General features: G+C 32.9%; 1 protein-coding gene across 1 annotated transcript; it reads right to left on the bottom strand.

Moving 5' to 3' along the window:
• Positions 1–7,847: 7,847 nt before the first annotated feature.
• On the bottom strand, positions 7,848–8,588 carry LOC134697697 (uncharacterized). The gene has a single exon (XM_063559981.1). It carries the CDS (start codon positions 8,586–8,588, stop codon positions 7,848–7,850), a length of 741 nt encoding a protein of 246 aa, XP_063416051.1.
• Positions 8,589–26,547: the final 17,959 nt, after the last annotated feature.

The following is a 26,547-nucleotide window of genomic DNA, read 5'->3' as shown; positions in this document are numbered from 1 at the left end:
ATCACTTAAGACTAGAAATGTCTTCCGACAAACCGGAAGTGGCCAACTATCTCCCGTTCTACTTACAAATTATATAGAAACTATATATTTTTGGAATCAGTGTGAAAGAAGGTATCATATGAGACCGGAAATTACATTCATTTCACCGGAAGTAGCATATAAGCTCCCTGATTTCACTCAAAAGTATAATTAAACTATTATTTATCGCATCAGTATGAAGACACTATCTTATTATCAAAATTTCTTTGATGTGGAAAGACCTTTAATTGTTTTATATTACGAGGAAGGCATCTTTTACACTTTTTTTGTCATAAATATTCCAATGAGGAAACTGCAGAAACCAATTAGAAGCCAACTACATTGTACCAGAGAAAAAAAATCAGTTGAATTGTAAAATAAACAAGTAATAGCAAAGCAAATTTGATTATTTTCAAAGAAAAAATGAATAACTGTTAAAAAAATAAATAAAAATCATAGTAATAGTCATATTTAATGTTAAGCAACACTATGCATGTTTTGATTTTAGAAATTTAAGAAAAATATCAATAGCATCTGCTGTCCAAACTTACAAAGTTACAAAATAGATTATTGTTCTGCTAATAAATGCCCCGAAATTTTTGTCATAAATTATTTCTAGATTTTTAAAACATATATCATGGATGCTCCATTGTGGATCATTAAGTGGTACACGTCGTGTTTACTTTCACAAGCTTAAACTAGTTCATTTTAAAACTGGTACCTTTGATTACTATTAGTAACTAAAGAGCCACGTTTATTTCTTTGTTTTCAACCGTAGCTAATTAATCTTAATTAAAGGCGATAATGGATAGAAGTAAATCAAGATTTGAAGAGTTTAAGTAGCTATTAAGTGAAACTTACACTACCAAACTATGTGGGATGAGTAAGCTACAGAATTGCATACATAAACATGTGTAACAAGAAATAATCAGAAATACACATGTATATGTACATGTAGAAGCAGTCAATAATGCTACTATTTATGCACACAAATAATTTAAATTAACAAACAAATAAGTGAGATTAATAATCCCTGAGATCACTGAAAACACATCCAGCCTTTGAAAAAGACAAAAATGTATTCCTGAAGGCCTGATTGCAATCTTGACTAATTCATGAAAACAACTGAACAAAGCAGAACATTTAATCGAAATCGAAAATAAGAAACCCATATGATACCTATTACAAGGTCTTTAATGATCCAGAGACCACATGAGTTATGATCTCCTGCACCCGTATGACCAGTTTGAGTCATGCGGCTGTTTTGCCAGACAAGCTGGGTCTGGTTCAACGTCTTTTCCTTCGTTTGATATAGGCATTTTTGGTTCCAATGCTAGACTGCTAAGTGTAACACGATGTTCCTTACAATGAATAATATCATGTTGTTGAATTTATGAATGAAATGTAATTTCAACGGGTCTTTACTGAGGTTTGTCATAAACTGTTTACTGTTTCAATTTGACCTATTTAAAGTAAGTTCCTTGGGGTAAATTTCAGCAGGATATTGAGAAAATTCTTTATTTTTTTATAACGAAAAAATATCATCAAGATTACGGTAGGTGTTGTTGAATTTATAAAATTAAATTTAATTTCAACGGGTCTATACTGAGTTTGGTCATAAACTGTGATTCATGACAGTACAGAAACAAGTTTGCTATTCACGGGTCAAGGGGTGGTATTGGTGCCATGGGGGGATACCAACAACCTGTCGAAAAACTGGAACGCCTCCCTTTTTTCATGAATATAACCCTGTAACTCGGAAACCTAAAATTTATAAAAAAAAATCATACGCGAGATCATGTCATCAGTATAGTGTTTTTTTTTTAATTTTAACATTTTTCAAAATTTTCCATGAATAAGCTTCACCTATTTGGCTTAATAATTGTTAACTGTAACATTAACAGGACAGTTTTAAAATTTCAGAATAAAGATAAAAATATCTTTACCCACAACACTCATTCATTTGGACAATTATGCATCTTTCTTGCAATGGTTGCGTACGATTGTTTTTCATATCACACGATTTATTAATTGTGTTCATACCGTGCATTAGATTCAAATCACACAAGACATTTTCATTAACTTTTTCCTGTTCAATATTATTTTAAAACAGTTCTTAAAGTTGCTTTTTTTGTTTATCCCTCCCAAACGGTTTGAGTAGGATTTTAATAAATTGTCACTTCTGCGACCAGACACCTTTATTATGTGACAACCATTTACCCTCCTACATCAATTACTGTGATGCTGGTAGCTCTAATAGAATGGTGTAATATGTCATATACAATAACGCAATATGAGATATTTCAGACTACATACCAACTTGACTGTTTTCCCAAGAAAAGATTTGCAATACCATGTAGCCTCACTCACTTCAAAGGAAGCTTTTGGTCTTTGACATTAAGCTTCAAGATCAGGACACAATTTTGACATATAATTTTCAAGAGAAGCTACACGACTTTTCAAATCACCTTTAAAATTAATTAATTGTTTTTTTTCTCTTCCTCTGAGCAATTTAATTTATCTCCCAATTGATATTCCCGTACTTGCATTTCCTATCATGATTTTCTTGATAGAGAAAGCTATTAAACCAAGAGTTCCAAATGGTGAAGTTGAGATCATCACTTCGTAAATTTTACAGACGCCATCACGAGTTGGTTGACCGTTATGAGAACACCGTTTCACAATGATATCGGATATGTTCCTAACGTCGTTACTACATGTAACAATTAATTTGATCCCCCTGGAAAATGATCCGGGGGATAAAATGTCTTGCAATATTTTATCCACAATGATGGATATTATTTTAGTGTTGTGGAATATAAAATGTTGCAATTATTTTAATATGTTTGTATCCATACATGCCATAAATCACACCAGATAACTTGGAATTAAATTCAACACCATTATCGCTAATCATTTTCACTGGTACTCCACGGCGACAAAATAAAGTATACAAGTTTTCAGCTATTTCACTGCGTTTTTGGTACAGAGAGAAAATGCTTCTGTATAATTTGAAAAAAAAAGTCTATGACGGTTAATACATATTTGTATCCTGCATCGGAAAGAGGTTTTCCAGTTTTGTCATTATACAATGTATGGGCCGATTAAGTTAAAAGCAATTTTTTTCGATGTTGAGGGAGGAACGGGTATTGGTGTCATTTCTGGTTTTGTTGTTTTCTGCTTTTTATTACTTGTTTGACACTATTCACAAGTTTTTATGAAGCTTTTCACATCTTTTATTATACATTTCCAGTAATAACGTTCTTGTATTTTCACAACAGTTTTGTCGACTCCAAGGTGGGACCCACTATTTATGTGACATTTTGATATAATTCGAAATTTTTCGTTTAATGGGATTACCAATCTCAAATTTTGATCATCTGGTGCTACACATTTGCATTGTGAATGGACCACAATCACTCCCATTCTGCTGCTGTGGCACAACTGCAAATTCGACATTTGTTATGTCTGCTTGAATAAATCTCTGAAAAGAATAAAGGGTATCACTTATACATTTGCAAGAAATCTTACAGTTATGTATTGGAGTAATAAGGAAAATAGTAGTTTTTAATAAATTTTCCTCAAGAATTTGATTAGTCAACAATGTATTGTATTTTCCATCAAGATTTTCTTAGTAAATAATTGCTGCTTACATGGAAGGTATTGAACCAAGAGTTCCAAGTGGTGAAGTTGAAATCATCCCTTCCATAATTTTACGGACGCTACCACGAGTTAGTTGACGTTTCTGGAATATCCGATTACATCGTTCAGTTCTCTATTACCGAAGATATAAATTCTTATAAACTTGCTATTGCTAAGATATCATGTAATAGACATGAAACCAAGACATTGTTTAATATTAATTTTCTGTATCAACTTTACAAACAATACACGATGACCTGAAGTATGGAATATAAGTGCTGATATGTTTAACGTCTTGATTTAGTGTTCTTTTGTTAGTCTTTGAAATTTTTAACTTTAAACATTGATCGTCTATTTTTGGTAGTATCCACTTGACGTTGCTCGGTACTTATACATCCCGTCATTGTGTAAATTTTTTATGGTAAATTTTTGTATTCTAGTCTTTGTTTTTTGCTTGTTTTTAAATTGATTAAGATTATAACACAATGTTGAGTGCTGTATTCCTATTTGACCATTTTTATTACCTATTAAATCAGGGTGTTTTGGCCACAATGTCATCAATTTTGTCCATATTATTAAGTTTCACATTTACGATATAAGTCTTCAATTTGACAGTCTCGCATTAATTTATGAATCTTTAAATCATCAAATATACGTCTATTAAATAACTGTAATTAAATTCTAATTCGTAAACTCAAACGAATATAAAATATTTATCAAATAACCACAAACTCTCACATGGGAGACGCCACTTGCAGAGACAAGTGCACATTTTATTATTCGTATATGTATAATGAAATCAATGTTTTTGTGTAAATACACCGAACATTCTCATCTGGTACTGGTTACCGCATACTAAAGGTCAACAAATCTGAAAATAAATAATATAAAATTATATTATTTATTAGGAAAAGTGCTACTGGTCACTTTAACTGCAATGGCTCGAATGACTTTAAACTACCTGAATTCACTCGTGCATGAAACTTTAAACCCCATTCAAACCGACCTTACTATAAATAACTACACACGTGTTAACTATAAACAACAACAACATTCTTAATGTTCGACTTTTGTACAACTTTGATAAATACATTTAAATTCTAATTCGTAAACTCAAACGAATATAAAATATTTATCAAATAACCACAAACTCTCACATGGGAGACGCCACTTGCAGAGACAAGTGCACATTTTCGACACACAAAGAACGGGAAAACATAAGGAAAAAGACTATTTATTAAATTCCTAAATTTTGTGAAACAGACAACTGTGTTTTAAGGTCCTCTTTAACGTAACCATCTTTTGCTCTTTCTGATTTCCACCTTCCATGTTTCTTGAAAATTCTATCAGAAATCCCAGCGTTAGCGGCTGAAGTAGCACCACCAGATCTTAACGAGTGTAATCCAAACTTAGTTTTATCAAGTCCTAAAGATTGTAATTTTTCTAATAATAATTCTCTGGCTCTAGTATATGAGATGTGTCTTGAATCATTACGAAGCTTATGAGTATTCGCTTTCTTAAAGAATGTTATTTGCCGAAAAATGAATTTATCATCTTCAAGATTTATGTTGGCATCTTTAATATAGCTCTCTAGACAAGTAACTGGACATGTTATATTATTACTTTTCGCAATTATAACACAACTTCCCTGCCTGTATTTGTCTGTCCTGCTCTTTTCAATAAAAAAAGACATATGTGTAGATTGAAATTGGATATCACATGCCCTAATATTCACTATTTCTGAAAATCGCAGAAAACCGGCATAACCTATCAAACACATAGTCACTTTTCGTTTATCCAACAGATTATCAGTAGAACCAAACCTATTAACTAACTGAATTAGTATTTCTGGTGTAATGGGTTCTTTTTAGAACAAGGACGAGAAAGCTGCCTCTTTGCACCTTCGGCTACATTTTTGACTAGCTCAGATGCACATGGATTGTTGTATCCAGCTATATTATGTGCCCAAGCAATAGAATATATTACTTCTTCTATTTTAGACGACGAACACTCATTTTGCATCAAATAAATTAGATACAAACTAATATGATAATCGGTGGCTGGCATGCTGTTTACAGAATCATAATTTTTACACCATTTACACCAACTTCGGAAAGCATAATTATACTTCTTGACTGTATTTTGAGCTTTAGATTTTAAAACAATTTCTGGTAATTTGAATAATAATTCTTTTAAACTCTTATCCTTTTCTTTTTGAAATTCCGTCCACCTTCCAACATGGAACAAATCTGAAACATGTATAAAGTAAAACAAAATATATAACCCGTTAATAAAGTTTCTGGCATACAATGTGTATTTTAAGTAACAGAACGTTAACGTGTAGTGTTTCGATCAGTGACACTAAGAATTATTTTCCTCAACATTCAGCTCAATGTAAAACAATTACCCAGTATTTTATAATAACTGTCAGTCCGGTGACCAGTAAATATCAAAACAGTTACTTAAAAACATATATCAACAATGTTTTTAAAAAACCAGTGATTTCGTACCAATAAGCCCAGTAGCTTTATAAATATATACACATAAGCCCAGTGGCTTCAAGAGCATAAGCTTAACTCTGAGCGATGGCTACCATACCAACAAATCCATTGTCTTTAATAATCACAAGCCTATTGACTTAAAAAATAAGCCCACTGACTTCAATATCACAAAGAATTTTCAAGTGGTTCAATCCCAACAAGCCAGTGATTTTATTACAACAACCTGCCCAATGTTTCAAAGCACAACCAACCAATGGCTTTTAAATCAACAAGCCCATTGTCTTTATACCAAAAAACCCAGTGGCTTCATACCAACAAGCCCAGTGGCTTCATACCAACAGGTCCAGTGGCTTCATACCAAAAAGCCCAGTGGCTTCATACCAAAAAGCCCAGTGGCTTCATACCAACAAGCCCAGTGGCTTTAATGACATACAACCCAGTGACTGTATACCAACAAACCCAGTGACTTCATACCAATAGGCCCAGTGGCTTCAATGACGTAAGCCCAGTGGCTTTATACCAAAAATCCCAGTGGATTCATACCAACAAGCCTAGTGGCTTCAATGACATAAACCCAGTGACTTCATACCAACATGCACAGCGGCTTCAATGACATAAGCCCAGTGGCTTTATGAACACCAAGCCCAGTGGCTCTCATACCAACAAACCCAGTGTCTTTATACAAACAAGCCCAGTGACTTCATACCAACGAGCCCAGTGGCTCTGATAATACCAAGCCCAGTGGCTTTATACCAACAAGCCCAGTGGCTCTTATAACACCAAGCCCAGTGGCTTTATACCAACAAGCCCAGTGGCTCTGATAACACGAAGCCCAGTGGCTCTAATAACACCAAGCCCAGTGGCTCTGATAACACGAAGCCCAGTGGCTCTGATAACACGAAGCCCAGTGACTTTATACCAACAAGCCCAGTGGCTTCATACCAACAAGCCCAGTGGCTTCATACCAACAAGCCCAGTGGCTTCTATGACATAAGCCCAGCGGCTCTTAACTAACAACCCCAGTGACTTCATACCAACAAGCCTGGTGGCTTTATACTAACAATCCCAGTGGCTTCATGACATAAGCCCACTGGCTCTAACAACACCAAGCCCAGTGTCTTTTATATCAACAAACCCAGTGGCTTCATACCAACCATCCCAGTGGCTTCAATGACATAAGCCCAGTGGCTTTAATGTCACAAAATCTCCCCAGTGTTTCAAAAAACAACATAGTCCAGTGGCTTAATTTAACAACATTACTCAGTGGCTATCATACCAGCAAGCTCAATGGTTTTATTCTAACGACCTGCATAGTGGCTTACCCAAAAGTCCAGTGGCTTAATTTTGCTTCAAAAACAAACGCCCAGTGGCTTAATATAACAAAATTGTTCAATGGCTATCATACCAACAACCTGAATGGCTTAATTTAACATCCTGCCTAGCAGCTTCATTAACAATTTTTGCCCAGTGTCTATCATACCAACAATCCATGTGGCTTAATTTTAACCACCTGCCCAGTTGCTTAATTTTAACCATCTACCTAGTGGCTTAAATAACAACTTATTTCATCTATCCAACCGACTATTTAGTATTCATAGTAATAATAACTTCACATATATACCTATAAATACTTAACCGAACTAATTCATTGAGATCTTCAATTTTATTTGTACAATATGAACATTATTAAGGAACAATGCGAACAACAAGAACACTGCCTGTAAATTTATCTGATCCAAATAAAGACTTTTTATTTGATCCGTGTTTATAAATGTCTCTTGTATCTTTAAATTCTAACATATCTGCGATGTAAGATTGACATAACATGTTACTTTGGAATAATAATGGCCAATATGATGCAGATATCCACTTCGGGACCACTAACGTACATCTAGCTTTACAAGCTACGCTGTGTTTGATCACTCGACTAATTAAGTTAATAGGTGGTACTGACCAATTATTGTCGTTTACCCAATTAAATGCAAAAGCGTCAACACCTGATGTACCTTGAGTATAAAATTTTGAATTAAATCTAGCAATTTTATTATTATTGCTATCCGCAAATCTATCGCATGTATGCGGCCCAAACAAGTTATCTATAAAATGATAAAATTCATCAGTCACACTCCAATCATCATAATCAAAAATCCTGCTTAAGGAATCAGCCTGAACATTTTGATCTCTAGGAATCCACTGTATATCTAAATATATCGAATTTTTAACACATACTGAAAATATAGACATAGCTAACTGATGTAAATCAGGTTTTGAACTTCCAGTTTGAATAATATGAATACAATTAAGGCAATCCGTGAACCATTTCACTACTTTCCCGACTAACTGATACTGAAAAGTTTCTAGGCAACTTTTTATAGCAAACATTTCTCTCCACGTAGAACTCCTTTTTCTTTCATCCGCAGACCACATTTTGTGAAAAATCTTATCATCTAATTGACACGAATATGCACCACAGGCAAAACTGCTTGCATCAGAATACATAACTACGGAAGGAATCTTATAATCCGACAAACACTTCACATTTAGTTTAGAAACATGTACTTTCCAAAATAACAACTCGTTTATAACATCTTGGTCCGATAATTTAAATGTATAATCCCATGACACTCTAGATTCAACCAACCGATAAATATTTCTGGTCATCAATCTCGTCACGTTACCTATTACAGGTGACATAGAAACAATACGTCCCGTTATTCTAGCTAAATTTCGTGCAGAAATAGAAGGTAACCTATTTACCACGTGATCAATACTGAGAGTGAGATCTAAAACTCGTTTGTCGGGAATATGAATGGTATGCGTTTTTGAATTCCAGATAATACCTAACCATATTAACTCCTGACATCGTTTCCATATAGATTTTTCTGTATTAATTACAAAACCTGCTTCTGTCAATGATTTTAAAACAAAATTTGAATCTGCATTACAAGAATCAAAAGTACTGTTCGTTCCCCATCCGTCGTCAAGATATAAAACAATGCGAATTCCACATTTTCTCCAGTATTTAACTAGCGGCCTTAAGCATTTAGTAAATATATAAGGACTGGATGACAATCCAAAAGGTAAAACCGTGAACATGTAAAATTTCTGTTTCCACGAAAAACCTAAATAGGTATGGCAAGATTGTTCAATGTCCAAATGATGATATCCCGACCTTAAATCGAACTTAAAAGTGTAATTATTTCTATCAAAATACTGCAAAGCAACTCTCCAATCCTCAAACTTAATTTTACTCTTCCAAACGTGTTCGTTAACTAAACGTAGATCAAGAATTAACCTCTTTTTCCCTGAACTTTGAACTGAAACAGTGAGTGGATTGACAACATGAGGTCTCGATTTTACCTGTACAATACAATTATTTCTAAGTAAATCTGTAATAGCTTCTGAAACAAATTCAGCATTATTATAAGTTGACTTATTATTCTCGTTATACATAACTGGCGGAGTTGTGATAAACGGGATGGAATAACCATTTTCAATAATGTCTAAAACAAATGCAATTGTATCAATATCTTGCCAATAGTTTAAATGTTCTTTTAATCTCCCTTTTACAGATGCAAACTGCAAAGAATCTTCATATTCAAATGAATCTAATTGAATAATGTCTAAATGTTTATTTTTACCAAGATTTTCAATATCAATAAGATTTAAAGAATACTTATCATTTATATCTTTAATTTCCGTTCGCTGTCTTGTTGTACTTTGTGCAATCACGTCTCCAATGTCCTTGACCGTTACATCTGAAGCAGCGATCTGTCGACTTGGGTCCGACTTGCTTTTCATACTGGTAGGGACGAAAATTACGATTGGTAGAATTTGAAGTAGACGGAGTATCTTCGGGTTCTGTCCTAGTTGAAGGATTTCCACCATTCCTGCGTTTAACGCGTGCTTGTTCCTTCTGCTTCTTACCACGCATAGCTCTAGTTTCCGCCGACCTTATCTTCTTTTCGTCCTCCGAATCTGAAGCCAGGTTATCGGACATATATTCCTTCACGGTATCCCACCCTGCTGGCGACTTATCAGCAATCTTAATGCATTTGTTTCTCTTGTGAATCTTGTCTCTGATGTCGGAACAAATGTCACGGACTTTGGAATAGTCCTCACGCTCTGCTGCGCGTTTTATCCTGGATACCTCCTAGTCAATATCCGAATTGAATTCATGTTGTACCTGATTACCATTAAACTTAAACTTGTACGAATGTTCTGATTTAAGTTGTTTTACCACTCTTTCCGATTTGTTAGTCGCGTCCTCTTTGAGTTCTCTCTTCAGGCTGCCAATTTTTCTGTCGAAGTACTGCTTGAAGTTATTAAAGGTGATATCTGCAATCTTCGTTACAGTATCACGATCTGTAACATTAATGTCAGAATGTCTTGACGGTGGACTTTCTTCTCTTTCTGAACTTTCCATACCCACACACGTGTTATTTGAAGCGGGTATATTATGTGCTACTGGTCACTTTAACTGCAATGGCTCGAATGACTTTAAACTACCTGAATTCACTCGTGCATGAAACTTTAAACCCCATTCAAACCGACCTTACTATAAATAACTACACACGTGTTAACTATAAACAACAACAACATTCTTAATGTTCGACTTTTGTACAACTTTGATAAATACATTGCTTCACCTTGTGAAGCAGATACATTAGGATCATTTAAAACGAAAAAACAACAACAAAAAACACATCTTCCTTTATCCAATTAAGACCTACTTTCAGAAACAATACGAGTTTGGAAGTCGCAAATTAGAAATGATGCTTGCCCACTTCGATGTTCTGCCTCCTTCTTAAATCATGATCCTTATAGAGTTAATACCATGTCTGATCAAGTTAGATTAAATAAGAATGCAATGCGACAAACAATGTTTTAACTAACACGTGTACATGTAATTATTTATTCTGTATGTAAGCAAGTTTTACACAGTCTACAGGACAATAATTCATCTCTCAATTTATTTTTAACTGGTTAATAAATAAAAGAATTATATTTTTTTTTACCGTAAACAGTTGGTCCAAGTAGTGCATTGTGAATGGACCACAATCACTCCCATTCTGCTGCTGTGGCACAGCTGCAATCTTTACATTTGTTATGTCTGCTTGAATAAATCTTTGAAAAGAATAAAAGGTATCACTTATAAATTTGCAAGAAATCAATCATTGGAGTAATAAGGAAAATAGTAGATTTTAATTGATTTTCCTCAAGAATTTGATTGTTTATTTGAATAGTCAACAATGTATTGTATTTTCCATCATGATTTTCTTAGTATATAATTGCTGCTTACATGGAAGGTATTGAACCAACAGTTCCAAGTGGTGAAGTTGAAATCATCCCTTCCATAAATTTTACAGACGCCACCACGAGTTAGTTGACGGTTCTGGAATATCCGATTACATCTTTCAGTTCTCTTACCGAGAATATAAATTCTTATAAACCTTCTATTGCTAAGACATCATGTTATAGACATGCAACCAAGACATTGTTTATTAATTTTCCGTATCAACTTTACAAACAATACACGATGACCTGAAGTATAGAATATAAGTACTGATATGTTTAACATCTTGATTTAGTGTCATAGTGTTCTTTTGTTAGTCTTTGTAATTTTTAACATTGATCGTCTTTTTTAAGTAGTATCCACTTGACGTGGCTCGGTACTTATACATCCCGTCATTGTGTGAATTTTTTGTGGCAAATTTTTGTATTCTAGTCTTTGGTTTTTGCTTGGTTTTTTTTTATTGATTAAGATTATAACACAATGTTTAGTTCTGTATTCCTATTGACCATTTTTATTACCTATTAAATCCGTGTGTTTTGGCCACAATGTCATCAATTTTTGTCAATATTATTAAGTTTCACATTTACGTTATAAGATTTCAATTTGACAGTCTCGCATTAACTTATGAATCTTTTAATCATCAAATTTACGTCTATTAAATAACTGTAATGCTTCACCTTGTGAAGCAGATACATTAGGATCATTCAAAACGAAAAAACAACAACTAAAAATCACATCTCCCTTTATCCAATTGAGACCTACTTTCAGAAACAATACGATAAAATTGAGAAAGGAAATGGTGAATATGTCAAAGCGGCAACCACCCGACCATAGAGCAGATAACAGCCGAAGGCAACCAATGGGTCTTCAATGTAGCGAGAATTCCCGCACCCGCAGGTATCCTTCAGCTGGCCCTTAAAAATATGCATAATAGTAGTGATATTGGACGTCATAGTAAGCTCCGAATTATACACAAGACACTTAAATTTAAAATCATACAAGACTAACAAAGGCCTGAGGCTCCTGACTTGGGACAGGCGCAAAATTGCGGCGGGGTTAAACATGTTTATGAGATCTCAACCCTCCCCCTATACCTCTAGCCAATGTAGAAAAGTAAAAGAATAACAATACGCACATTAAAATTCAGTTCAAGAGAAGTCCGAGTCCGATGTCAAAAGATAAGTTTGGAAGTCGCAAATAAGAAATGATGCTTGCCCACATCGATGTTCTGCCTCTTCCTTAAATCATGATCCTTATAGAGTTAATACCATGTCTGATCAAGTTAGATTAAATTAGAATGCAATACGACAAACAATGTTTTAACTAACACGTGTACATGTAATTATTTATTCTGTATGTAAGCAAGTTTTACACAGTCTACAAGACAATAATTCATCTCTTAATTTATTTTTAACTGGTTAATAAATAAAAGAATTATACAAATTTTACCGTAAACAGTTGGTTCAAGTAGTGCATTGTGAATGGACCACAATCACTCCCATTCTGCTGCTGTGGCACAACTGCAATCTTGACATTTGTTATGTCTGCTTGAATAAATCTTTGAAAGAATAAAAGGTATCACTTATACATTTGCAAGAAATCTTTCAGTTATGTATTGGAGTAATAAGGAGAATAGTAGTTTTTAATTGATTTTCCTCAAAATTTGATTGTTTATTTGAATAGTCAACAATGTATTGTATTTTCCGTCATGATTTTCTTAGTAAATAATTGCTGCTTACATGGAAGGTATTGAACCAAGAGTTCCAAGTGGTGAAGTTGAAATCATCCCTTCCATAATTTTACGGACGCCACCAAGAGTTAGTTGACCGTTCTGGAATATCCGATTACATCGTTCCGTTCTCTATTACCGAGAATATAAATTCTTATAAGCTTGCTATTGCTAAAAGAGGGACGAAAGATACCAAAGGGACAGTCAAACTCGTAAATCTAAAACAAACTGACAACGTCATGGCTAAAAATGAAAAAAGACAAACAGAAAAACAATAGTACACATGACACAACATAGAAAACTAAAGAATAAACAACACGCACCCCATCAAAAACAAGGGGTGATCTCAGGTGCTCCGGAAGGGTAAGCAGATCCTGCTCCATATGCAGCACCCGTCATGTTGCTTATGTGATAACAAATCAGGCAAATAGTCTAATTCGGTAGGTCAAATTCATGAAAGGGAAGGGGATGATAGTTACGACGTAAGGAACATATCCGATATCATTTGTGAAAGGGTTATTCCATAACGGTCAACCAACTCGTGATGGCGTCCGTAAAATTTACGAAGGGATGATTTCAACTTCACCATTGGAACTCTTGGCTTTATAGCTTCCTTGTAAGCAGTAACCCTCTATCAAGAAAATCATGATAGGAAACGCAAGCACGGGAATATCGTTTCAATTGGGAGATATATACCCCGTATTCAGGTGTTGCTGGAATGTTGCTTCTTAGAAATGGAAAGTTCACAATTGGAAAGCTGAAATATCTCTTTTGTCGTAAAGTTTTGTCTTCAACCGACCCTCATTGTCAATTTCTAGATGTAAGTCAAGATATGAAGCCGACTTAACTGTATTTGAGTATCCTTTATCTCCAATTCGATGGGATAGATGCGATCCACATAGTCACCAAATTTTGAATTGTTTAGTGAAAGAACGTCATCTATATAGCGGAAAGTAGAGTTAAAGGATATTGCTAACTTCTTATCTTTCTTCCTAAGAAGTTCCTGCATGAAGTCAGCCTCATAATGATAAAGAAACAAGTCAGCAAGTACAGGGGCACAATTTGTTCCCATTGGGATGCCGACAGTCTGTTGAAAAACACGTCCTCCGAACGTAACAAATATGTTGTCAATCAAGAAATCAAGCATCTTGATAATATCGGTTTCAGAGAATTTGTTTTTTGAATCAGAGTGATTCTTTACAAAGTAGGATTTATCCCTCCCTAAGACAAGATACTTGTATCTACGTTGGCCATTCTTTTTTATGAAGCAAAGTAATACCAACTCTTTTAATTTGTCTTTTAGTTTGGAATGTGGAATACTTGTGTAAAGAGTAGAAAAGTCAAATGTTTTAATAATGTTACAAGATGAAAGAGAGTTAGATTGTATGTACTCTAAGAGATCTTTGGAATTTTTAAGTATCCACATCTGATTGACGCCACCTCTGGAATAGGCAGTTTCACAATAACTTTGAAGCCCGTCTTTGATTGCTGATAAGATGGATGATAATAATTTAGAAAGGGGTTTCGTGGAGCACTTGGAAGACCCAGCAATATACCGTTGTTTGTAAGGATACTTATGTAGTTTAGGTATCCAATACAGTGATGGAAGATCCAGTTCTTCATCTTTGGTTAAGATCCAGTTCTTTATCTTTAGCTAAGATATCATGTTATAGACATGAAACCCAGACATTGTTTATTAATTTTCCGTATCAACTTTACAAACAATACACGATGACCTGAAGTATAGAATATAAGTACTGACATGTTTAACATCTTGATTTAGTGTCATAGTGTTCTTTTGTTAGTCTTTGTTAATTTTTACCTTAAACATTGATCGTCTATTTTTGTGGTATGAGTGGCAATGAGACAACTCTCCAGCCAAGTCACAATGTGTAAAAAATAAAACAGAAATATGTCTAAATACGGCATTCAACATGGATCGAGCCTTGGCTCACACCGAACAGCAAAGTATATAGGGCATCAAAATGACTAGTGTAAAACAATTCAAACTTGAGCTTACTATTTAAGTCTTGCATTGATTGTTGTTATATGAGCACAAAGTAGATCGCGATTATCGTAGACTAGGCTTTTTTCGGTAAAGGAGCAAAGTGTCCATTTGTTTCCACAAAGAAGATTAATGCCTACCATAGACTTGTCATTATCTAATAATATTGATGCAACATTTTGTGCAGATCCATTGAGGATTTGTATAAGACATACAAACTTTAATCTAAAAAAAGATAACATTATCGAAAGATTATCCATCTGAATAAAAAGTTATGTTGTTTTTCGTTATTTGTAGGATTGAGGTATATCGTCGGTTTTTATGGGATTTTTCACTTTATAAACGTCAGAAAATTTTGGAGCTTAACATATATTAAAGACATCAGTCTATAATGAAAATGTGATGTATTTTCGAAAGTTTTGTTTACTTTTTTCATTTGGTTGCTGCAACATTACTTACATGTTCGTTAATGATAATGGTAATTGATAGAATATTACTCCTTAAAGCACAGTCATATACATTTTGTCATAATTTTAGTCTAATGTTTTGATATTCCATATATTTGGTCTCCTTTGGATGTTAATTCTCGAGACATGTGTTTTATACATGCATGTCGGTGATTTTTAATTAGCTCTCTTTCAACTTTATGTTTTTTTTTTATAGTGTATCGTTTCATTGATTGATTATTTACAACACATGTTTTTTTTTTCATCATTTGAGACATTTTGAAAAATGATAAATTCTGTGATACTTTATAAATATCTTTTTTCTTTTTTTTTCACCTCAGATGTCATCATGTAGCATGTGTTACCTTGTCATATATCTAGTTGTTCTCTTCATTAACACTGGACATGGGGCATGTCACCACGATCAGCGAGAGGACGTGTTCTGTGTAGAAAGCAGCCAAAACTGCACTATTAGTTTAAACCAAATTGATGTCGAATGGGGAAATTGTTTAAGTATTGATATCGTCCAGGATTGTATGCCCCACTATGTCAGGGTATAATGCCGTGTATACTTAACTTTACAGCATTTGTAGCCCAGTTGGATGCATAGATTACATTTGTAAACCAATGAAATGCATTATTATTCATTAAATCTAAAATAAACAAGTTTAACATATTTTCATCCAATTTGTCATTGTATTTTCACTGATTGGTCTAGAATCTGCATTGTACTTCGGAAATACATGAATTTCTTGATATTTGACACATTCTATACTAACAAATATGAAGAACAATAGAAGATACACAGGTGATTGTGTTCTGTGGAAATTATAGATTTGATCCGTATATAATTCAGTCATTGTTATTAAATGACATTTGTTCCCCCTTTTTATATCCTTTGCAAAAACAAGACGATTAATAATAGCTGTTAATAACAAAACTGATTAGCTTTGACATGTGATAGTCATTTCATACGTTAATTAGTTATCAAAGGTACCAGGATTATAATATAATACGCCAGACGCGCATTTCGTCTACATAAGACTCATCAGTGACACTCAGATCAAAATAGTTATTAAGCCAAACAAGTACAAAAATGAAGAGCATGGTTGACCAAAAAGTCCACCAAACGATGCCATTTCTTATCATAACAAACACATTCTGATTATTAATGTATACCATTTCGTACGATGTTGAAGATTATAAATTTACTATTTCGTACTATTTCTTGCCAATTTATATATATGCTTAATTCAAGGCTATTCTTCCTATGTTTAACTGTATCCCTTTTGATAGAATGTGCGTGCAGCAAATATTTTGATTGGATTTCAATAATTCAATAATACAAAATATATACCATAATCTTTGTGATAATATTGATTGGCTATAATTGCTTTCTAAGTGGTGTACACTTCACATTGTCCTTTATTAATTTATTTCATGAATATCAATTAAAAAGAATAAAACAGATAACACCCACCATTTCCCCCCTTAAAATGTCCTGTACCAAGTCAGGAAAATGGTCATGGTTATATTATGGTTCGTTTCTGTGTGTGTTACATTTTAATGTTGTGTTTGTGTTGTGTCGTAGTTCTCTTATATTTGATACGTTTCCCTACGTTTTAATTTGTAACCCGGACTTGTTTTTTTCTCTATCGATTTATGAATTTCGAACAGAGGTATACTACTGTTGCTTTTATTTTTCTTACTATTTAATATTTGTTGAATTTATCTATTGAACGAAAAAAACAAAATCACAAAAATACTGAACACCGACGAAAATTCAAAACGGAAAGTCCCTGATCAAATGGCAAAATCAAATGTGAAGCATATCAAACGGATGGACAACAAATGTCATACTCCTTACATGGTACAGGTATTTTCAAATTTAGAAAATGTTGAATTAAACCTAGTTTTAAAGCGCTATACCTCTCGCTAGTATGACAGTCGCATCAAATTCCATTATATTGACAATGATGCATTTTTCCATATGTTACAAAATGATTGATGTTAATGATTCGATATGGTAGTATTGAATACGAATTATGACAATGGAACGAAATGCCTGGATACCAGCTGGACAAGCTTTTCAAATAGGAAATCAAAACTTAAACTGAAAGTACACTAAGTCTTCTTATAAAGTTATTTCCCTTAATTTATTATTTTGTATCCAGTTGGTGATTCACATTTTGTCTTCAATGATGGAGAGTGGTCATTTTAAAACAAATGCGCATAGTCCTTAATGCGCATAGACCTATATTATATACATTAACGTCATCTAGAGCCTCCCATTGAATGAACCCTATTCTCTCTCATATTTTGTCATTGGATGTGTGGTATTTTTTCATTGGTTGAGTATTTTTTTGTCATAGGGTGCTAGGGTTTAGATGTGTTTATTTTCCAGAGTCAATTAAAACAAAAAGATGAGTTTGTATTACCGTTTATTTTCATCTATTTTTAAGTGTTTTATAACCTATAACTCTTCAAATTACCATGTTGGCCAATAGATCATTATCTGGATCTGTTATGTCTAGTTTACAGACAAAAGACTCAAAGATACATTTCGGACTGGTGTTAGTATTGCAAAGTGCCGTATCTGTTATAACAGAACAATCCGTCCATTGCTGATTTCTAGTTTCCAAAAGTGGGTTACAATCTCCGTCAGATAAACAGATATGACGATGAGGACACTTTGGTGGTCTATAATTATAGGTTTCTGTTAGGTGAACCAATGCTGTAATAAAAAGTAAACTGCCTTAATAATTGCAATTAAAACTATTCACAAGATAAACAACATGTTCACCTTCTACTGATAAATATAACATGTTCACGAGGTATTTTGTTTACAGATTTTTGTGTCGTATAAATCATAGATGCAAATGATAGACATGGTTTATGAGTCGTTGATAGTTAATGATAGATTTCAATAATTGAGAATGGAGATATTTTAGAAACTTGATTAAATTGAGAATGGAAACGGGGAATGTGTCAAAGAGACAACAACCCGACCATAGAAAAACAACAGTAGAAGGTCACCAACAGGTCTTCAATGTAGCGAGAAATTCCCGCACCCGGAGGCGTCCTTCAGCTCACACTCTTATTTAATAAAGCATGATATCAAAATAATTTTCATGACATCTTGCTGTAAATATATTCAAACAGCAGATTTGCCATTTAACAGTTCAGGTGTTGGCTATTTAACCGGAACAGGCAAAAAAAAACAACCAGGCAGCGATTCATATTGCTATACAAAAGCAGTCATAAGTATTAGTTAGGGAAGCACTTGAGATTTCATTAAAAATTCATTTAAATTAAAGAAATATCTCATCAAAATGTTCATTTTTTTAATAAAAAGTGAAAATATAAAATAACCATGTATTGCTTCTGTGTAATTAAAATGTAGTCTCCTAATATTTTCGTGGCTAACGCAACATAGTTAGGAAAACATTATACCTCATAAATACATACATATGTTCAGTTGTTGTCGGTTTTTGATGTGGGTCATGAGTGTGTCTCGCATATCGTTTTTATATAGATAAGGTCGTCCCCCCGTTTGAATGGTTTTACACTAGTTATTGTTGGGATCCTTTATAGTTTGCTGTTCGTAGTGATCCATGGCTCCGTGTTGAAAAACCGTACTTTGACCTATAACAGTTTTTCTTTTACAAATTGTAATTGGTATGTAGAGTTTTTTCATTGGCACTCATACCACATTTTCTTATATCTATGTAGTGTTCCCGTAAATAAAAACGATATATAAAGTGTTATATTAAATATGCAACATCAAATATTATATAACCCAACATGTGCACGGCCTGATTGCACATACGAAATTGACTATTGTCAATAAACACGAAACAAAGTACAACTACGGCTACGATATGCGAATAGTATTTTAGCTGTATTCAAATACTCATACATACAACGAACAGTTCAATAATTGTGGTTAAGGTAAACAAAAGCAAATCAAACCGAAAAAGGAAATCGGGAATACGTAAAAGAGACAACAACCCATTCAAAAACAGTAAATAGCCGAAGTCCAACAATAATTATTCAACATAGCGAGATTAATAATTTGTTCAAAAATCAAAATGAAAAATACAAATTGGTGTTGTGTACCCATTCACAACTAGATGGCATAACTAACAAAAGGTTGTCCCCTCATGTGTTGTAAAACATTTTTTATTTAATTCGAAATACATGTTTGTACTGAGAACCTTTATTATAAAAGATCAATGGTCGGTGATTAATGCTGAAGGAAAAATATTATAAACATAATATAGGTTTCGTGCTTACCAAAAAGTGCAAAGATTAACAGCAGTTTGAAATCCATGTTTTTGTTTTTTGCTGAAAAATAGGAATACAGAAAACAAAACTAACTAAAATTAAAAACCAATTGTTCAAAGAACAATTGTAGGTCTTTCCATCAATAAGTATCTTTTTTGATATGAAAATATTAAAATTCAGTTGAAAATGTCAGTTCCTATGGCTTAATGATGTATAAATATGAATTTCAAGCAAAGGTCAAAATCTAGAACGTCCAATTAACCTATGACCTTGACCTCAATTTTAAGGTCATAATTCAAGGATTCCATTTCAAAAGACCCTAGGTATGTATTATGTATGTTTCATGAGTAATATCCCTTTACACATAATTCTAAATATAAAAGGGGTAAAAACTCCAATTTGTTGTCTACGCACCCTTCCAATCAAAATTTATCAGTTACGACATGTCGCAACTAACAATATAGTAAAAATAATTTGTCGAAATCTTATAAAGTTAATGAAAAAAAGTGAAAATAAGCCAAAATCAAAATTTAAAATTTGACCTTGACCTTTGACCTTGACCTAATTTTCATTTTTTTGGACCAAGGATCTTAAATCAAAAGATCCTTGGTCTCTAGCACTTATGGTTTACAAGATAGAAATGCATATCACTTATATCAAATACATAAGGGGAAATAACTCTCATATGGAGCGTTCATATCACTTCGGTCAAAATAGGACAAATCATGCGAAGGATATAACGAGCAATTTTGTAAAATAAATTTGTCATAATATTTTACGGTTGCGAAGGAGATGCGCTAACAAGGAAAACAGTGTTTGGGGAGATAACTCCTACAAAGAAAAGTTTTCGGTTACGCAGGGTAAATTTCAAAAGCACATCAATTGTTCGATATCATATACCAAATATCTAAGCGACATAGTGCGAAACAAATGTTTATCGCAAGAACAAAATTAGGCGGAAGAAAAAAAAAAAAAAAAAAAAAAATAATCAGAAGAAAAACAATAGGTCTTTCCACAGAAAAGTGGAAAGACCTAATACATACAATAATTCAAATAAATCCAACATTTGCAATCCTCACTTTTCTAACTGTTTTTAAATAATGTTTTGAATTAACAAGTGTCATAAAGGTAAAAAAGGGGGAGAATTAAAATAACACTATACATATAAGTTATACGCATCCGAATCGCTTTTCTTGATTTATCTTTACAGGGAAAGATCAAATTTGTAAGTGAAGTATGTAAAGGAACCGACACAATTAAAGTGAAATTTAACCAAAAAAGACATTGAAATAATAGTTTAACCAATCTACAATCGACTGTGCCTAACAGTAAATAATTATGTTGTTCTAGCACCTCACTGAACGTACATGTCTGAAACCACTTCAAACTAGTTTCGTTTTAAAGCAAATTAAATATTTTCTATTCAATAAATAAAGAGATGAAACCAAATAATTACCGCTTTCTACGTCAGAATATGTGTGTTACCGTGTTATAAAACTGTTCCCAATTAGAATTTAAAGATTAGATAAAATGATTACCACTGTCAGTGTTCTACATCAGAATATGTCTTTTACCGTATTCAACTAGATAGAGACTGATCCTTTTAAGAATATGTAGATTTAGTTTAATAATTACCACTGCTCTACGTCAAAATATGCCTGTTATCGTATTCAGCAAGATAGAGACAGTTCCTTTTAAGAATCTGAAGATTTGAGTTTTGTTCAATATTTGTTTATTCTCTTTGATTGACCTAAGCATGTACGAATGATCACAAAGCTGTGTCGAAGTAACAGATTCCAATTGAATGTTATATGAACATTTTTTAGTTGACTACATTGCATGTCATCAAGTGTAAAGTACGATGTGTACATTAATCTGTTATTGATTATCTTTTTTTATTTTTTGTTGTTGTACTATTCGTGTTTTTCTTCTATTTTTTTATAATATACATAATAATCAAGAGGGAATTTGTTTTGTGAAAACGAATTGATAAATTATAAATAATACAAATTTAATAACATATTACGTTATTAAAACGGAGGCTCCAAGGGTTAAGAGTTAATTAAGTACTACACAAATGGGAAAATGTATTGTTAAAGTCGGTTGTCAAGGATGTCAACAAATTTCTAAGTTGTTCTGAAATATATGTAGTCTTTTTAAAACTGTTAATACTATACGAATTTTATTTGCTTGCGTTGCAGTTTATAAACAGCAGACCATTTGCTTTGTAATGTATTTCTCGTTGAGTTTTTATCTAAAGTTTTTCAACCAATCTAGATTCTATAAAGTACCCTAACGGAAATATAAGAACATTGAACCGTACACGTAATTCCAATATACCTAATGAACTTCTGTATTGGCATATGTTGAGTAAAACATATAAATGTAATGAATATTCATAATATTCAGATAAAAATAGTAAAAAGTGACATGACTCACAAAACGTATGTTGCATCCTTTAATATGAATATTGATCAAAAAGATCTACATTACAGCTGAGCTAAGGATATTTTTGATACAGGAAGTTTACTTTTCGGAAGTTATAAATTCTAACCAATTTTAAAGGTATGATGTTTTCAAAATATTGTAGCCGTTTTATGATTACTTGGCATTTTAGCAAATACACAAGCTCCCTATTTTGCAATGTTTTTAAATATATATATTTGTCAGATATAAACTAGAAAAATAAAGGCAACTGTAGTATACCACTGTTCGAAATTCACAAATCGAGTTATCAAATATAAGAGAACTACGACATAACAGAAACACAACATTATAATGTAACACACACACAGAGGAACTTTAATATAACAATGACCATTTTTCTGACTTGGTACAAGGCATTTTAAGATAAAAACAGTGGATTGAACCTGGTTTTGTGGCATGCCAAACATCCCGCTTTAATGACAATGTTAATTATAACATTAAAATGACAACATTTTATGACAGAACTACAATACGAATAAATGGGAGAAAATATAGGACAGAGAAACAAACAATTTATAGCCAACAACAGGTACCTGGTTAAAAATTTAATTAGCCAGACGCGCACCACGTCAACAATTAGAAAACAAATAAAGTATAGTTTAATTGACAGTCGATCTAATGAAAGGTTGCATTATTAACTGTATAAACTTCTCAATAGGGTTTGAGATATCTAATGCAATTCACAATCTAAACTGACATTGAAAATTTCCAAACATTTCATCTAGAGCTCAATAGAAAAGTGACAATTGCGATTACTAGTTAAAAAAAAAAGGTGTCAATTGCTCGTAGCTGAAGTCCCTCAAAAGTTATCCTGAAAAATCCGTCAAAAATAAGTAGTGCATTAACTTATATGTTAATTTTGTCCACACATCGTTTCCAATGGAATTTGATGAGACTGTCATAAAAGTTGAGGTTAGCTAGCTTTAAAACCAGGTTCAATCCACCATTTTCTACATACAAAAATCCCAATTCCAAGTAAGAAATATGACAGCTGTTATTTATTCGTTTTACGTGTTTGAGCATTTGAATTGGACATTTGATTAGGGACTTCACTTCTTAAATTTTCTTCTGAGTTAAGTTTTTTTTGTGATGTTACTTTTTACATTCGATACATAACTTGGTTACCGTTTTGTGAAATATTATAACCCTGGCGGAACACATACCTTAACAGGATTACACCTATTTAGTACGTACATGTATGTATTTATATTCATTGTAGATGTGGACATCACTTTGGTTGTATCCTGTTCTATTATTGGTAGTTTCTTTAACAAACATAGGAAAGTGTAACGATGAGCAGAGACAGCAGGTCTTCTGTAGAGAAATCAATCAAAACTGCAGTACCCATATGAATGAACTAGATGTTGAATGGAGTAATTGTTTGTCGGCTTTAAGTCAACCCCAATGTATAGCCAACCCGCTGTGTATGGTCGATTTAATGCCGTGCATGCTAAACTTTACAGCATTTTTTGAACAGTTGGATATATAGTTTCCAAATAAAACACTGAAGAATTTAGAGAGTATTTGAAACTTTTTTTGATATATTTACTAGTGTCGATTGAAGATTTAGTATAACTTAATTTTAAATTTTCTCTTAGGATAAAACTTTCGGAACAGAAAAGAGTAATTCAACAAGCACTAATCATATATGCGTGAATCTCGAAATATCGTATTTGATCAATTGATTCATATAATTGACATAATTTGTATTATATTAAAACACAAAATACCTTCAAAAAAATACACTATCATAAGTTTTGAAAGAATATAAACTATGCCCCTCCAAAAAAAAACTATATGGAGTAAATGCACATTCGGTGGAAAACTACTATTAGTTTTTAATAATTTGAGATTGATTAAAAATGTTTTTTTTTATATCAGTTGCTTAGGAAGGTTAAATGGTTTCAGTGTTTCTAATTATCAACTCCATATTGTTGTGTGATACCATGCCATATGTTCTAGCATTCGTATTTATGTAACTCTGTTATATAAGATATGCAAAAGATGTTTCAATGAGATAAATGCACTCAAAAGAAAGTTAGTGCTAACAAAAAAGCAAGGTGACTAGGAAAAATAGTTTTTAAAGTACCAGGATTATAATTTATAACGTCAAACGCGCGTTTCGTGTACACAAGACTCATCAGTGACTCTCATATCAAAACATTTATGAAGCCAAACAAATACAACGTTAAAGAGCATTGAGGATCCAGAATTCCAAAATGCTATACCAAATACGGCTAAGGTAATCTATGCCTGGGATAAGAACATCCATTAATTTTTCGAAAAATATAAAGTTTTGTAAACAGGAAATTTATAAAAATGGCAACATAAGTAATATTCATGTCAGCACCGAAATGAAGACTTCTGGGCTGGTGATACCTCGGGGACGAAACGTCCACCAGCAGTGGCTGAAGCTTTAATTCTTTCCCAAGACTTTCAAAGGTCGTTTTGAGTTTGTTGATCGTTATAAAGGTTGAAAACTCATTCGTTTAGACAGCTCAGTAGTCAGTACTTGAGTCAACATTGATATGTTCTTATTTTTCAAATGTTAACAAAACTGAATTTTGAAAAAAATAGGCTTTTTGTCCTCAGGAAAAGATAAACTTAGCTTTATTTTGAAACTTTTATGCATTTTTGGTCCTCAATGATTTTCATACTTTATTTGGCCTTTTTAACATTTATTTATTCAAACGATGAGTCTATTGTAGACGACATATACAAGTTCAATCTTGGTATCTATGATGAGTTTATTTTCATAGTCCTTGAAATATTTCTATCTCACTGTATATAAATTTTAGACTGAATTCGTATGAAAGTTTTTGATTTTTAAAACTTATTTTATTTGGAGGTTTCTATTTTTTTCTTTATTTTTTCATAGATATAGGAAGGTGCAGTGTGAGTGCCAATGAGACAACTTTTCATGCAAATAACAATTAAAAAAAATAAACCGTTATATGTCATTGTAAGGCCTTAAACACGGAGCCTTAGCTCACACCGAAAAATAAGCTATAAAGGGCCCAAAAATATTATTGTTATTGTTTATCAGTTTTATATGCAATTTATTTTAAAGTAGTTGTTATAAATATAGTAAAATAATTATACTATTAATAGTTTTGATAATAATACGTTTCTTGACTCACTGGTATCATTGTGATAGATGCTTTATTTCTAAATTGAACGAAATTTTAAAAAGTAAGATCTACATATTTTTTTACGTGTTTATAACAAATGACCTCGACAGTTGCTGTTTTGTTTCTTATTTCTTAATATAAATGTCAGTAAGAGGATGCGATGTTGGTAACCGATCCTGAATAGTCAGGGTTAAATGTTTTTTTTCAATTTTTTAGAATCGATTTAAAGGTTAACATATGGTGTCAGAACTTGATCTTTCAGTTATTAGCATGATTCATAGCCAAGTCAAGGAACAAATGACAAGCTGCATAACATGTTAAAGCAGTTTTCCGGAGAAAATATGTAAAACATTTTATTACATTTGAAAATTGCTGATTTATTCATTCATTTTATTAGTGTGTCTTTTTCCTAAAGCTATTATGCACTGGGTTCGCTACGAACATAAATTTTGATAAGTGTTAATTTATACCAAAAAAAACAAAAGTAACAGTATGATATATCCCTTTGACCACACATGTGCTGCGTCCCCATTCATATACAATCAGACTGGCCATGTCATTAGTGGTGATCTACTAAATGTCAATATCACAACTCGTGTATTCAAAAGACCCAAAATATTGTGAAGTTCAAAATAATCACATGGCAGGCAATGAGTTGAACACGAATAAAAAGACGTAGTTATTCTTTCCGAATGGATTACGGTTATGTGATAGTTGATACAATTCAGAAATTAGAAAATTAGGCCTATAAATACACATCAATATTTGAAAACCAACACGTTGTAAAGCACATGTGCTTACTCTGTAACATATATGTTTCCCCAGATAATGACCAAACAATTAGACTTTGTGTGTATATCACATAACATTATTATACTGCTTGGCGAGTGATTTACCTATATAAAGGAATTGTCAATTTACATGAAAACTCAACTACTATTCCACAACACCCAGAAAGGAGAAAAATCCTGGACTGTTCTATGTTTCGTTAGAATTTTAACCAAA

The sequence above is a fragment of the Mytilus trossulus genome, chromosome 14 (assembly GCF_036588685.1).
Source record: "Mytilus trossulus isolate FHL-02 chromosome 14, PNRI_Mtr1.1.1.hap1, whole genome shotgun sequence".
In the NCBI taxonomy this organism is placed as follows: Eukaryota; Metazoa; Mollusca; class Bivalvia; order Mytilida; family Mytilidae; genus Mytilus; species Mytilus trossulus.
Note: the sequence above shows the minus strand (reverse complement) of the source record. Positions and strands in the feature narration are given on the sequence as shown.